This window comes from Propithecus coquereli, unplaced genomic scaffold (assembly GCF_000956105.1).
Source record: "Propithecus coquereli isolate 6110/MARCELLA unplaced genomic scaffold, Pcoq_1.0 Scaffold131, whole genome shotgun sequence".
NCBI lineage: Eukaryota > Metazoa > Chordata > Mammalia > Primates > Indriidae > Propithecus > Propithecus coquereli.
Window position 1 is genome coordinate 2,426,966 of NW_012137303.1, and position 16,356 is coordinate 2,443,321.

At 38.4% G+C, this 16,356-nt stretch overlaps 1 protein-coding gene across 1 annotated transcript in view; it reads left to right on the forward strand.

Annotated features, from left to right (window-relative positions):
• The first annotated feature begins 1,840 nt into the window (after positions 1-1,840).
• LOC105805732 (cytidine monophosphate-N-acetylneuraminic acid hydroxylase) overlaps positions 1,841-16,356 on the forward strand; it is a 40,606-nt gene continuing 26,090 nt past the window's right edge. The window contains exons 1-7 of the mRNA XM_012638673.1: positions 1,841-1,944; positions 3,245-3,435; positions 6,725-6,872; positions 7,410-7,491; positions 8,256-8,393; positions 10,383-10,523; positions 13,804-13,812. Coding sequence (XP_012494127.1) covers positions 1,843-1,944; positions 3,245-3,435; positions 6,725-6,872; positions 7,410-7,491; positions 8,256-8,393; positions 10,383-10,523; positions 13,804-13,812 — 811 coding nt within the window. The 5' untranslated portion in view covers positions 1,841-1,842. The remainder of the gene's footprint in view (positions 1,945-3,244; positions 3,436-6,724; positions 6,873-7,409; positions 7,492-8,255; positions 8,394-10,382; positions 10,524-13,803; positions 13,813-16,356) is intronic.

Genomic DNA, 16,356 nt, shown 5'->3' on the forward strand with positions numbered 1-16,356 from the left:
AAGCTAGGGAGATAAGAAGACTTTGGTAGTATATCTTTAAGTTTTCAGCTTTTTCCTCGTTATGCTTCCTCAAGATGACTTAGAAAATTGAAGTTTGACTGACATATATAAGTCTTTGTTCACCATTACTGGGACAAATTTTAAAATGCACCCTTTTTCATTCTATGGGTAATTTTCACTTCAGTTTCTTCCACAGGCAGTTGTCTCAAAGTGAGTAAAAGTAATATTCATTTGGAAAGTATAGATAAAATTTTTTAAATATACTTTGAGGAAGCTGGGAAAGTGCACAAGTTTGAGGATGGGACAATGCATGGCTTTGAGTGCTGGGTGGAGATGCCATTTGCGGTTTAGGACCACATTTGCTTTCATTTAGTGATGAATACAATGTCTGGCATTTGTTAGGATTAACTGTCCTCGGAAGTAGCGAAGGTTAAAGATAAAAACACTGAAGAAGGGAGAAATCAAGTAACTTGGCCAACATCCCCCAGCTATTAAGTGGGAAAGCAAGGGTTCCAAACAAGGCACCTGTGTCTCTCACGCTCAAGCCCATCTGCACTCTGCTGACTACCTCCCAACACAATGGCGAGAGCTCTCCAACAGGGTCTGGCCTCCCTCCAGTTGATCTTTCTAAAATTAAGTTCTGATTTAATTACTCTCTTGCTGGAGCAGTTAGGGATTACTTTTAGCTGCATGTAACAGAAAATCCAAATAACAGTGGCCTGATCATATAGGGGATTTTTTTCCTTACATCACAAGAAGTTGGAAAGCAGGTAGTCCTAGGAAGTATGGCTGTTCCATGGCTCATCAAGGAACCAGGTTTCTTCTGTCTTCCTGCTCTGTCATCCTTAGTATGTGGCTCTTTTCTCCAGGGTCTCAAGATGGCTCCTACTCCTCCAGGCATGGCAACCAAGATCCAAACAAGAGGGGGAAAAGTCAAACAGAAGACAGTGCAAGTCCCTTGAGTTTGTCCCTCTTTGTTAGGAAAATAACTGTGTTCCTGGAAATTCCACTAGTAGACTTGTGCTTGCATCTTACCGGCCAGAACTATGTGTACAGTATTGTATGTAAGAGCTATGTCTGTGGCCACTCATAATTGCAAGGGACCTGGGAAACCATGATCTTTAATAGGCATATCGCCCCTAATAAAATAAGAATCCTAATAGTAAGGAAGAAGGAGAGAATGGATTTTGTGCAAGCCACCAGCAGTGTCTGCCACAATTGCTTAAAAATTCTTCTTTTCCCTTATTATCCCACAATAAAATCCAAATCTCTTAGCATGGCATCTAGGGTCCTTTGTGACCTACTCTGGCTGATCTATCCTGCCTGACCTAACCACCATAATTCTCGGTCATAAATTACCAGTCACCTGCCTCCACGCCTTCGAACATTCTGTTCTCTCATCCCTTTTGCCTCACATCATCGTATTTCTTTTGTTTCCTCCAAACACCATGTCTTTCCTGCCTAGCTGGAGGATTACTTGCTATTTGAAATTTGCTTTGCAAGCAGACCAGGTACTCCTTCCTGTATACTGCACCTTGAAGCCATCTCTGTCAATCATCCATTTAGTCGGCGTGAAGTTGTATGTGTGTGTATCCCTGACATGACTGAGAGCTTATGGGTTCCTTAAGTGTAATATGAACTAGGAAACAAATTGTTCATCTTAAGCCATCATCTCAGCAGATACCGCTTGACCCAAGTGAATGTAACCCTTTGTTTTAATTTTCCTTTGATTTGTGGTGCACTCTGTGTACCTGGACCTCACATTTCTATTTCAGTGATGCTTTTTAAAAGACATTTTTGTTATTAATCCACATTTGTTCCCATTTGGTTCTAGTTGTTGAAATGGATGAAAACAATGGGCTTTTACTTCTAGAACTGAATCCTCCTAACCCCTGGGATTCAGAGCCCAGATCCCCTGAAGATTTGACTTTTGGAGAAGTGCAGGTAAGTAAATATTACAATTATAATATTCTTAAAAACAAAAATATAACTAATATGTCCATTATATATACACACACCCACCCACCCACACGCACACACATAAATCCTATATTACCTTAAATCCTCTTTGAGGTGGCTAGTTAGGACATATGATAAAGTCATTCTGAACTCTTAAAGCAAATTCTTTAAGGAACTCCCAGAACTTGGCAGTGATTGCAAGGAAATCTTTATAGGGAAAAAAATACAAAACTTTAGAGGAGGTCTGGAAGGTGAGTCATGCAAAACTATTGGAGGAAGTTCCAAAATTACCCTTAGTGCCAGATCATTGTTGGATAGAATAGCTAGTTGTACATTTCTGCATGTTGTCCTAAGATCTTTTACAAACATCCCTGTGAATTTTCCCAGCTTTAGAAGAGAGTTTCCTCCAGAATAAACAGTTCAGAAGAGGCAAACAACCAAAAATTTATTTTTCTGGGTATTTAGGAACCTCGTGTTCTTTGGGCAGTTACTCTTATAAGGAAACAAATGGGCACCCACCCACAATGGACGTAACAAAAACTGATTTGATTCCTTGACCTCTCCTCACCCACTTTGCTGGCTTTTCACGCTGGAGTTTCTGCTACCTTATCTCAGTTTCTTGATACACTCCTTTCCCATGGATGTGCCAGGCCATGGCAAGGGAATGAAGGAAGAATTTGGAATTTCCTGTCTGTGCCTGTCTCTAAGTGATTGTTTGTAGCCATTCTCATATGACCTTGATATCCTGAAAGGGTGATTATTTGGCAGGTAATTTAAAAGAGAAAGCCTCGCAAGCCTGGCTAGTTTCCACTTCAGTCTGCATAGCTATGTCAACCCACCGAACTCAAAAGAATCATTCATTCATATTCCTATTAACAGCCACTGTGGCATTTAAATCTCCAAATGCATGCCATAACAACTCTAACTGCCTTCCTTTGTAAACTGTGCTTTGAAGGACTAGTCACAAGAGATATTCTGCATTGTAGACCATAAATATGTATTTAGGAGCTAATTTAAATAGAGTAAAACTAGGTAAATCAATTGGTCTGATACCTGAAACCAACCATGAGAATTTCTCTTCTGATAAAGCCATCATGACCTGTGCTGGGAATTGTGTTCTATGAAAGGCTCCTGTTGAGTTGTACTTGAGTCCAAGATTTTGCCTGACCATGCTTAGGAGCGAATTTCTCCAACCTGACATATCAGCTAACCAGGCCAAACCTTTCAGTTCATTGTTGCTGACCAGTACTGATTCGATAATAGAAATCTCACTCTCTTTTAACAGGTAACATATCTCACTCATGCCTGCATGGATCTCAAGTTGGGAGACAAGAGAATGGTGTTTGACCCTTGGTTAATGGGTCCTGCTTTTGCCAGAGGATGGTGGTTGCTACATGAGCCTCCGTCTGATTGGCTGGAGAGGCTGTGCCAAGCAGACCTAGTTTATGTCAGTCACATGCACTCAGACCACCTGAGGTAAGGAAGCCCTGAGTGCTCAGCTCCTAAGGGAAAGGCTCGGTTTGAAGTAGGTTCAGTTGGGATGATGGAAAGAGGACTAATACAAACAAATATTTACATTCGCTTAGCAATTTTATACTTTTAAAAGTGTTTCCACACTTTACACCTTTGGAAGTGAGGAAGGAGCTATTGTGGAAAGGAGGGGGTGGTTACTAACCTTCTCTACCCTCTTCCACCCCCACCCTAAGGCCACTTGGTACAAGTCTAGGCTTAAGAGTAATCAAAGTTGATTTCCTTTTTCAGTTCAACGTTTATAGTAGGAATCAGCACACATTTTCTACAAAGGGCCAAAGTGTAAATATTTTAGGCTTTGCAAGCCATACAGCTGGTGTCGCAATGACTCAACCCTGCTGTTGTAGCACAAAAGCAGCCACAGAGTAATCCTGAATGAAACTGTGTTCTAATAAAACCTTGTTTATGGAAATGACATGTGACTATCATATAATTTTCGTGTGTTACAAAATTTTATTGCCCTTTTGATTTTCTTTACAACCATTTAAAAAGGTAAAAACCATCCTTAGCTTGCAAGATTGTACAATAACAAGATTAGGTTGGATTTGGCCCACACACTGTGGGTTGTTAACTCTTGGTTTATAGCATCCTAACACTGAGCTCCCTGCTTATTAACCCTGAGTCAACCTCATCCAACACTTCATTGAAACCAGAGCAATACAATACTGATGATATGAACCGAAACTTCCCTAACCCAGACAATGGAAAACGAGGGGAAAAGGAAGGAGAACTTTCACTTAAGAGACTACACATATTTACAAATGAACAGAGTTATCAAAAGAGGGAGTATCATATTCCAAATTCCTTTGTTTAATTATAGCGTCATGTTTCCTCATCCTTGTTTTGAAGTTTTTATCACTTCCGCTGGGTTGCTAATATAAACACAAGCAATGCCCACAATGTTCTAATGAAGCAATTTCAATTTTTTTTTCTGTTACCCTCCAGACTAAGTTTACATGTAGGACATACTTCAGACGAAATGTCCATGATTAGGGATAATATGTTGGCTGTTGGTTAACTTGGTCTTTGATTTTCTGTTCAAAAACATATGAAAACTCTAAGGCATGAATATGCTGGGCTTTTTTTTTTTGTCTTAAGGAAATGGTTTAAAAACTTAATTAACTGATTTATTAACAAATTAGCTGTAACAGACTTCCTAATTGATCACAACCCACTAGGGTATAGTGGTACTATTAATACAATTAAAAATCTACTTTATATGAGGCCTTTGTCCCACACAACTTCTTGGAACTACATTTGCGTAATTTCAGGATTGTAAGAGTCCTAGATTCATGCATTGTGTTATAACAGTAATGTGTGGTAGTAATTTTGTATAGCTTGTATTAGGATAACAATATTACATAAATGAAGTGATTGCTTTATAGTGTTTGTAAGATGCAATTGCCTAAAGTCCTAATGAGAGACATTCTGTGGGAATACACTGAATTTTAGGGAAAGTAAGAACTTTTTAAATGTCATTTAGTTGAGTTATTCCCTAACCACTGGCCTGAAAATCAATTTAATTTTAGTTTCAAGGGCTTGTGTGAGCAAAATTGTCGTGTATTAACCTCAATTTTTAACTATAGTATCACAACACATTGGTTATACAATGTGTTGCAGATAGTTTATTACTGAAAAGTTGCTGGAGCTTGTAATTTTTATTCCACTGAATTGATTTCCTTTGGCCCCCTACCTTTCAACTCTTGCCTAGTCAACTAATAAACATTGAGGTCATTTGCCCCCATCCTCCTGTGTTTTATATACTGAATAAAACCTGCCTGACTCACAAAAATAAGGGAAAAGATGAACATATTTCAGTGAATAGTCTTTATTCAAAGAAATGTAATTTTATTATGTAAATATAGTATTGTATTAGATGATGTTATTATTAAATGCCAGTAAGAATTATCAGCAATTAAAAAAAATCACAAAGCAATAAACATTCATTTTAGAGTAATTTAACCTAACTCCCAAAGTCATTTAAAATGTAAGCTTCAGTTGCTGAACCCAGAGATTGAAGGCACAAAGAATCCTTGATTTTTTGAATCCTTCGTTTCTGGGGAGAAAACCTACTGATTCCCTTCCTCCCTCTCCTGCCCACCTACTGCCCCCACCTCACCCCCGCTGCCAGGTTCTACTTAACTGAATATCGTTTAACACAGGGCTGGAACTTGAATATTAGTACAGCTCATAACTGCTGATATACAGGTTTTGTGGGGTTTTTTTTAATGATTATATATTTTATTTCATCTGACATTACACTTTATGTACAAGTCTGATTCTTAAACCAGATAGGACATTTATTAAAGTTAGAAACTGTCTTCTAATAGAAGTAGTACTAGGTTTATAATCAGAAGCCTCGAATTTGAATACCAATTTACTATTTGTTGTATATTTCTGAAAGTTTCCTCATCTGCAAAAAAACAAAAAAACCTGAGAACTTTATTGTAAGAATCAAATAACATAGTATGTGAGAGTGCCTAGCACTGTGTTTGAAATATGATAGGTATCTAACCTTTCATTTGTTTATTCATCTTTCTACGATATACTACAGTGGTATAAAAATCCTTTTTTATAATGAATGCACAGTAAATAAACATCGACTTAATGTGTGTAGGCATTCAAAGTATTTGGATGATTGATTATGTACTGAATTGGGATTACTGTAATGTTGAATGTAGTTTTCCTCTCCACTAAATTTTACTGTCTTGCCTAGCTGGTAACTCTGACCCTCTTTAAGGATAAATAATACATCTGTATATCAAAGTGTGGCTTGAAAAGGTTGAAAAACTGACCTCCCAAATGGTCGTGACCCACAGATTCTTCTTATACTATGTCCCAGTCCTCTCTTTAACTACTAATGGAGGAATACGAAGAAATGAAGCTCATGGAGCTCTTCGCCTGCCAGCAACCTCGACAGCATGACATTTTCTGCCCTGTGCCTTCTGTTAGAACTACCGCTACTCAAAGCAGCATTGGTGTGGAGAAGGAACTCGTGTACTTGGTTGATGTACACACCATGGTAGAGAGTATGTTCTAACAGTAGAGATGAATCTCCTAGGAACCTGCCCTCACCATCACAGTGAGCAGAAACTCGTCTCTGGACTCTGATGAGAGTCTGCTTTTCAATTCCCTGCTTCTCAGTCAGTGTGTCAGTAAAAGAAGCAAACTGTCTCTCATACTAGATGGCCCTTATTTTTTTTACCTTTCAACCTTTCTATCCCTCTAATCCTAGTTACCCGACACTAGAGAAGCTTGCTGGGAAAAGACCAGATATTCCCATTTATGTTGGAAACACAGAAAGACCTGTATTTTGGAATCTGAAGCAGAGCGGTGTCAAGTTGACTAATATCAATGTAGTGCCATTTGGAATATGGCAGCAGGTCAGGAATCTCTTTTCTTTCCATACTTTCCGGTTATGCTTTCTGGGGTAAATTTTAGGTGAGGTAGTCACCTTAAGATTCAGGAGAAATAATGGCCAATATGGTCTGTCCATGGCACTGTGTAAACACAACTTTTATTTGAACTTCAATGTTGGGCAGACTGTCCTGGGTAAAGATGGTGTTCTTTCCACTTACCAGTAGTGTAACTCTAGGGACAGGTAATAAATCCAGTTGTCAATAAGGGGGTTCTTGCAGAGGTGGAAAACTGCGGCCTTCTGATTTCAAGATTCTTTTCTAAGCACCAAAGGAGGGAAGAAAAGCTTCATTTTTCTCTGCTGCACCCCTTTTAATAAAAGGATTTGTTCTGCAAAATTTGGATTCAGTCAAAAGGCCACACTTAAGGACCTAGAAGGCCACATTTTGCCTTAAGGCCACAGGTTCCTCACCCCTCTTTCCAGAACAGGTGATAACCGTCTCAAATATTAATTAAAAGCAAAACTGACATACCCAGTTGTTGGTTTTATTGTTAAATTCCAGGTAGACAAAAATCTTCGATTCATGATCCTGATGGATGGTGTTCATCCTGAGATGGACACCTGCATCATCGTGGAATACAAAGGTACTTTTTCATCCTCGTAAAAAATGAAAAATCCTCTTGGTGGGAAGACTAGTAATAGCTATCTAAAATTTCATCCTATGTTCATCTTCTTTCATCTTCATTTTCAGAGAACATAGTGTATTATATCCTTGTCTTTGAAAATTGAGCTATCTTTCAGATTGATAATAAATTACCAATGATGTAGACTGTGTAGTGACAAGTGCAAAGCTTTTTTTCAGAAGGCAGCAGATATTTTATATTTTACCCATAGCAATTTCTTCAACACTACATTTATTAAATAAATGACTTTTGTTACTTTCACCATGAAATATTATCATGTAATATAATCATACACTTCTGCTTTTCCTGTGAAAAGATGGCCTTACTGCCCCAACAATCATTCGAACTTGGGCTTTGCATGGAATTTGCAAAAGGTAGAAGGATTTTTGTTGATCCAGTCACTCTTCCCTAATTCTCTGGGCCCAACATCTAAAGATGGTTGATTGAAGAAAGCAATCTATTTATGATCCAGAGTAGAATTAAGCTAAATGTCTTCATGAAACACTCAGAATCCACCAAGCCAAATGGAACGAATTCTGAAAATTCAGAATATGCTCTTGAAGATTTTAGGTTTTGAAATCTTACTCTCTTTGTTTTTCCTTGGACATAAGCAGTTCTTCTATAAACAGGTAAGTCAGATTACACAGACTTTGTCAGCTTGGAAATTCAAACCATGGTGTTGAAGATTTCACCTTTAATACCCATACCACTTTGTTTCTCCACAGGTCATAAAATACTCAATACAGTAGACTGCACCAGACCTAATGGAGGAAGGCTGCCTGAGAAGGTTGATCTAATGATGAGTGATTTTGCTGGAGGAGCATCCGGCTTTCCAATGACTTTCAACGGTGGAAAATTTACTGGTAATATTTTATATGAAAGTAATACCAAGCATCAGGCATGGCACTTTGCTAAATGCTGTGAGAGCAAATGCAAAAGTAATGGAGACATGGTCCCTCCCCCTAAGAAGCTTACCACCTCATTGGGGGAACCAGACTTGTAAGCAGCAGATATTACAAACTAAAGTTTGCGGCTCAAAATGCCATGATGGAGCATAAAGGAAACACTGAGATGAGGGAGCACCTCAAGAAGAGCCATGACAAAGAGTCATTGGATTCACTGTGCAGACCATAGAGCAGAATAGGAAAGGTTGGAAGTTGGTCATCCAGGCTTCAGTGATCTTGGCTGTGTGCAACTCAAAGTAGACACAGTCCCTTAGCCCTGTGACATCCTCACAGGGGAGCGGCGCAGCCACAAGAGGGCCCTCTGGGTCCAAGGGTGGTGTTGCTGGGGTTGGCACGAGGGAAAGTGTGCATCCTCAACACTAGCTTTGTAAGTATTCAGTATAGGTCCAATTAATAAATTAACATGTTTGGCAAGTGATTGTGGCAGAAAATGCGCTACTTGCATTATGAGGCTAGTCTCTGTCCCGTTCCTTGCTTTCTTCTACAGGTCTGTATTCATTGCCTCCCAGAGTGTGTAACCACATGTGAGACAGAGGGAAGGTTCTGTCCTTAAGGAGTTAAAAGTGTGCAAAAATATACTTATTTAAGGTTAACTAGCATAATCCCATTCTTGTTTGAGTGTGTATGTGAGTGAAGCATGCACATGCATTAAAAAAGGTCTAGAATATACCAAAATGTTAATAGTGGTTATGTCTGGGTAATGGGTAACTTTAATTTTTTCTGTGTCCGTATCTGTATTTGTCAGATTTTCATAATAACAATAATAGTAACAGCTACTTGATCCTGTGACCTATATGTTCTGAGTCCTGCCTAATTCCTCAAGTTCATTTACTGCCTGACTCTCCAATGCTTGCTATATGTCAGCCCACATAATTCTGCTTTTTGTTTCTCAGACCCTAAATATCAAGTGCGTGTGTGTCCTGGGTCTTTGCACTTGCTGTTTCCACTTCCTGGAATGTTCTTGGCTCTGATATCCACATACATGGTGGGCAACTTTATATCCATCTCTTGACTCAAATGCCATCTCTTCTCTGACCACCCTAGTGATGGCCTCCATCCCACCCCATGTCACCCCAACCACTCTCTGTCCTATTGCCCTATTCTATTTTCTTTGTGGCATATTGCTAAATAAATGACTTTATTTATTTACTTGTTCATTTTTGCTTCTCTCACTAGAAGGAATGCTCCATGAGAGCAAGGACCTACTTTGTCTCATTCACCTCTTTATTCCAGTGCCTAGAACCACATGTGGCACATAGTAGGTGCACAGTAAACATTGGTTGAGTGAAAGAATGAGCAAATAAACAACCCCGTGAGGTAGGCATCGTGATTCCATTTACAGAGGAGGAACCATAGGAGAAGTTAGGGAGTTTGCTCAAGGCTGCACAACGAGTAAGTGATGGGTCACGATTTTGATTCTAAGACTAACTGACTCCAGTGTCGTACTCTTAATCACCGTGCATTGTCAGGTTATGTTGAACATGCCTTATTTTATGATCTGCTAAAATAATATTTAATAAAACCATTTCCATGTTAGTAAAGAGTGAATAACGTCAACAATTACGGTGCCCTTAAAAAGTGTGTGCACTCAAGGTAAGATTATGCTGCCCTGTGTCTTCAGCTAGGGTCTCAATGGATTGGCACGTACAAGGGGAAAGCTCAGTGCCATTACCTTTGGGTGGCCTGGTAACATTTTCCTAGTAACCAACTGAAATTTGCAAGATAAAGGTGGGGGAAATTTTCTACTTAATGACACAGAACTTTGTTCTATTTCTGCCTTAGTTATCTGTCAATTTTATCTCCTGAAAAAATTCCAATCTGCTAGAACATTTGTTTTTCTGTGATTTCTGGGAAGAGGAAACTCTAATCCAAATTCTGCCATTTCAGAGGAATGGAAAGCCCAATTCATTAAAACAGAAAGGAAGAAGCTCCTGAACTACAAGGCTCGACTGGTGAAGGACCTGCAACCCCGAATCTATTGTCCCTTTGCTGGGTATTTTGTGGAATCCCACCCATCGGACAAGTATGGCTAGACATTTTGGGCAACATTTTTACACATAAGTTAAAGTATGGCAGAGTGAGTGACTTTGCTGTAAGTGCAGTGTGACATGAGAAAGAAAGTGATTAATAGGAGTCTAGAACTTTTTGACAAGTCGTTAAAGAACAGAGCATGAATAAAAGCCACACTTGGCAGCCAGAGTTAATTTAGATAGATACTCTCTGAAAGGATCCTGGAAAAGATGAAGGCAGCTGATACTTATTATGTGCCATGAAGTGAACTGGGGCTTTTAACTAAATCATCTAAATTAATCCCCCAATGGCACTGTGAGGAAGGTGGGACTATGCCTTTTATCAGATGGAGACTTGAGAGGTGTCAGTAAACTGGGAGGGCCTAAGGGACTTGCCCAAAGTCACCCTGTTGGAAACACGAGTTGAGAAGAATCCTGGTATGCTTAGTTCCAAAGCTCTTTTCTCTATACCATACTGCATCCCAGAATAGTATTGTGTCATTACTAAATTGAAGTTGTCTTCTCATATTTTGGGGTATCTTATGTGATTTCTCTTGTAGTAATATAACTTCTGCAAATGATGTGAATCATCACCAATTCATGGAACTGTTGAAAGAAATAAAAGACAGTGAATTTGATGATTTGTGCTCTTTGCCAAAGCTTCTTGGTTAAGTCACTGAAGACCTATATTGTTAATTCCAATTCAAGATTTTCTTGTGACAAAAGAAATTCTTGCCATATATTTAGGAATCAAAGACAGAATCTGGCAGTGTGGTTTATGTTTTCTCATTGATATCACTATGCATATCAGAAAGCTAAATTCGAAGCTCTCATGAAAGGAAAAGTTTATTTGTGTCATAGTTATATAAGTATAAGCATTGTATTAGTTTCCTAGGGCTGTCATAACAAAGGAGCACAAATTGCGTAGCTCAGAACAACAAAAATGTATTGTCTTATAGTTCTAGAGGTCAGAAGTCTGAAATCAAGGTATGGGCAGGGCCATACTAAAATTACTAGGGAAGAATCTGTTCCAGGACTTTCTCCTAGCTTCTGGTTGCCTAAGACTTTCCTTGGCTTGTAGATGGCCATCTTTTTCTTTGTGTTTCTTCACATGGCATTTTCCCTTTGTGCAAATCTCTATGTTGTCCAAATTTTTTGTTTTTATAAGGACATCAGCCATATTGGATTAGGGTCCACCTACATGACCTCATTTTAACTTCATTACATCTTTAAAGACTCTATCTCCAAATAAGATCATGTGCTGAGGTACTGGGGGTTAGGACTCCAACACGTCATCTTTGAAGGGAAAACAATTCAACCCAAAACAAGTAATTATGTTAAAATTGAAACTTTTCTTAGCACAAATTAATATTAATGATTTTGCACATTTTTTTAAAATAGGCCAATATGCATATTTTAAATTGCCAGCATTAAAATTCACTGCAAAATTGCAAGAAAAATTTGAAGACTGTTTCATTAGTCTTGATAATTTATAATTGCATTTTGGTTTATGTAATATCATTTGAATTCAATATTAATATTAATGAGTTGACACAAGAGTTAGTGAATCAACTGAACTTGGACAGACATAATTTTGAAACTGATATGCTTTTGCTTCAAAGTCAAAGCAATCCTTTTAAAAAATGAACCAGTTGTGTCAAGTTGGATTTGAATATTTCATGGAAATAAATTTTTAGTACTTGATTCCTTTATTGGAAAACTTTTAAGTATGTATGAAACAACTGGAGCATGTTAATCTAATTTTTGAATTATAGATTTTATGAAATCTAAATATAGATCAAGTATTTCTGATGAAAAATTAGTATCTGGATTGAGATGTATGCTATATTTAAAAGATGCCTTGGATTCCGAAGACTTGATATACAAAAAAGTGTGCATGATATTTCTTAATAATTTTTAAGAATTTTATATTGAAATAATATTTTGGTTGAATTGAATTCAATAAAGTCTATTCATTTTCCCTTTTACTTTGTAAATGTCGCTACTAGAAAATTTAAAATTACATACATGGCTTGCATTATATTTCTGTTGGACAGAGTTCAGCTTGAGAGTTTAATAATTTTGGGCATCACAGACCTATTAATAAAATAGAATCTCAGCTATATAGAACTTCCAGGAACTTGGGCATTCTGGATAATGAAACCATGCTAGGTAGCAAAGTTTTCTGGATACCTATGATTTATCAGACATGAAAGTTTTATGATTTGGTAGAAGTATCTTCTCAAAAAGAATATTCGAATATAATTTATCTTTTCTTGATACCATGGAATCATCATTTAAAAGTTTCAGAATCTGATGTAATGGTTTAATTACCCTACAATCCACTGAAGAATATTATTGCAGGATATTGTATAGTCCACTGAGCTGTTTGCCCCTGCACTAAATGGCCCCAGGCAGTAAAACATTATGTCTATTTGTTTTGGTTTTGCTAAGAGGTTGTCAGTCATCATTTTCACTGCTATAACAAATTTTTACCAGCAGCCTCCATCCTACTTTTTGATTTGCTGTTTCTAGTTATCTAAGTAATTAAAAGTTAAAAATTGACTTAATGTCACTTCCTTGTACACAGACTCTGAACAATGCCCTGAGCAATTTTCTTAGTGAAAGACTTCTAGAAGCTTAGTACATAGATTATCAACTAAATTCATGATCATAAAATTCTGAACCAAATTCATGATTATGAACTTACTTCATGCATTATATTTGTTGTGCTGTAAAAGGTCCTCCTATTTTTAACTAGTCCTTAATTGTGTTCTCTATAACCAAGTCCCAGATCCTTGAAATGGTATTATATTTCACTACTAAGCAGCTAAATCAGTTGTTATATTTTTTTTTAAGTTTTTTTTTTTTTTGAGACAGAGTCCCACTCTGTTGCCCGGGCTAGAGTGCCATGGCATCAGCCTAGCTCACAGCAACCTCAAACTCCTGGGCTCAAGCTGCCTCAGCCTCCTGAGTAGCTGGGACTACAGGCATGTGCCACCATGCCTGGCTAATTTTTTTATATATTTTTTTAGTTGTCAGATTAATTTCTTTCTATTTTTAGTAGAGACAGGGTCTCGCTCTTGCTCAGGCTGGTCTGGAACTCCTGAGCCCAAACAATCTGTCCACCTTGGCCTCCAAGAGTGCTAGGGTTACAGGAGTGAGCCACCACGCCTGGCCATTTTTTAAGTTTAAAAAAAATTTTAGATATACTTTTTCCTAAGTAAATTTCTACTTTGAAGTATAGCACTTATTAAAAAAAAAACTTTTGAAAGTGCCAGATAAGCATAGATATAAAGTCAAGGAATGTGTTCTTATAAAAATCTGCGTAGCTTTAAAAATAAATCAAAAGCAATTTTCCCACAAGAAACAGCCATTAAAGGAGGAATGAAATTTAAGAGCTTTTGATCACACCATAGACATCATCTATTATCCTCCATTCATGCACATTTAACTATGAGGGATAAAAGGTAGAATAAGAATGATGGAGTTAGACAGCAAATGAAGGACTTAGTGAAACAGGGAAGGGTTATCTGTGTTAGGTGACAGTGGTGCCAGACCAGGGAATTAGCTTCCCCAACATTGCTAGAAGTTGATGGCCCTGAGAAACTACGGCTCTTTAGTTTCCTAAAGAAACTAGGAGTCATTAATAGTTAATCTGTCTCACACTCAATGTTGATGTAGAACTGAATCATAATCAGGTAATGTAACAAAAATGAGCTTTTCCATGGCCACTGAAGAAATAATATAGACATAATACAGAGGCTTCACTGAAGCAGAGGTGAAATCCAACATAGTTCACAACCAGTATGGCATGGGCACCAGTCAGAACGGATGCCAGGAAGTGTTGGGTCAGATCCTGGACACCTCTGTTTTCCCAACCTTTAATCCTCAAGTTGTTGGAATCTGGAGAGAGCCAGGAGGTCTTGGGGGAGAGTCAGGTGGCTGAGTAGTAAAGGGGGCACTCGGGGTCAAGAAAGCAGCTTTTAACCAGCTGGCACAGAATGATTTCGGTATTTTAACACTTACCAGCTAAATATTAGCTCTGTCCTTAAAGCAATGCACAAAGTGGGTGGAGAAGAGACCCTGCTGCCACTCACATCAGTCAGACCACATTATGTGGAAATACCTAAGAGGGAGAGAGATGGTTTTTCACATTTGGATTTTGGTCTTTATTTGTGGGAAAACAGAAATATAAGCAACCCCCGCCTTTTGCCATGTATATAAAAGTGCTTAGCACATTGCATAGTTCATAGGTCTGCAAAAGATGTTTAAAGTTTGAATCTCTGCTCTACAAGATACTCACAGTGGGATCCAGGGCTGACACTAATCTGAACTCCAATTTTATGTGAATTGGGCATAATAAGAATGATATTAAAGGGTTATTTTGAGAAGTATAGATAATAAATATCAAAGTACCTAGCATAATGCCCAAAGTATGAAAGTTTCTCAGGAAATCCCATTTTCTCCCTCCTTTCTTCTTTTCTTCCTTCCCTCTCTTGACTCTTTACCTAACAGTTCAGGGCAAAGGATTAAAAGCAAATTTTTGGGAAAATAGTTCTAAGATCAGTGAAATGATCTTCAGTATTTCAGCTTTGTATAGTGATAGCAATCAGGAAAACACAGAAGGCATTAGATCATATTTTCAAGGATAACTCATCCCATTGCAATCTATATCCTAAGAAGGCAAACAGAAGTCCCAGTTCCTACAAAGGCAAACACAGTGAACTCTTCCAAGTATCTCTGACCGAAGGCAACTAAAAACACTGGACAGATGCATGGAGCAGGTATGTGAGGCCTCTAAAAATTAAATGGGAGCAGACAGACTGGGGAAAGAAATGAGAAATTGAAGCGCCACTGAACGAGCAGTGATGCTCTAGTTTTACAAAATCCGAGATCTCCCAGGCTTTATTCAAAGACAGCCTGAAACTGGGACTGTGTACTGGTTGAGGCCAGAAGGAGCTCAAAAGAAGCCTTCCCTTTCTAGTCTGAAGAGCAGGAAAAGGGGACCCCATGAGTCAAGAGGCCCTTGGAAAGAGCAGGAAAGGGGGCCTATGAATAAAGTGGGGAAATCTTCTGGATTTTTTCTTGTTTTTGTTTTTCCATTTTTTTCCTGCCCCAGTACCGAGACAATCCCTCAGCAGAAGTGGTGACAAGACCAGTGGTAAAACTCCATGGGGAAGGAATCCTTCCCTTAGAGAAAAGTAATTTTGGTTTGAGTAATGTGGAGAGAATCCTTGTTGCTATGTTTTCTTTCTCTAACCTTTCACTACTTGGCCCCAGAAACATATGCAATTTTCAGAAAATGCTCAGCAGAACAGGGAGACTAAAAGCCCTGGCTTATCAACTAGAAGATAAAGAAAGGGACCCCTGGGAGGAATAAAATATTGGAGACAAAATATTGCAGACAGGAGGAGGCTTAAGAAAGTGAGCCCATAAAATTGTGAATAAATTCCTGAGTTTACCCCCAAGCTGCACTGTATATGTGGATCTGACCCTAAACAGGATATCAAAGTCTTTGAGAAACGAAGTACGGGATAGACCACTGCTCAGGTCTCACAGTGGTCACTAGATAGTACACATGGAGAACAGATCTAAACAAGACTACAAAAAAAAAAGCTATGAAAAATTGACATTGGAACCACAGCCCACAGAAAGTGCATAGGAACTGTAGTATGAATCTAATCTGCTAAAACAAAAACCTCAACCCTATCTATAGGATATAAACAAGACTCAGAATTTCATAAAGTAACACTCAAAATGTCCAGGATAGGCCGGGCGCGGTGGCTCACGCCTGTAGTCCTAGCACTCTGGGAGGCCGAGGCGGGCGGATTGTTTGAGCTCAGGAGTTC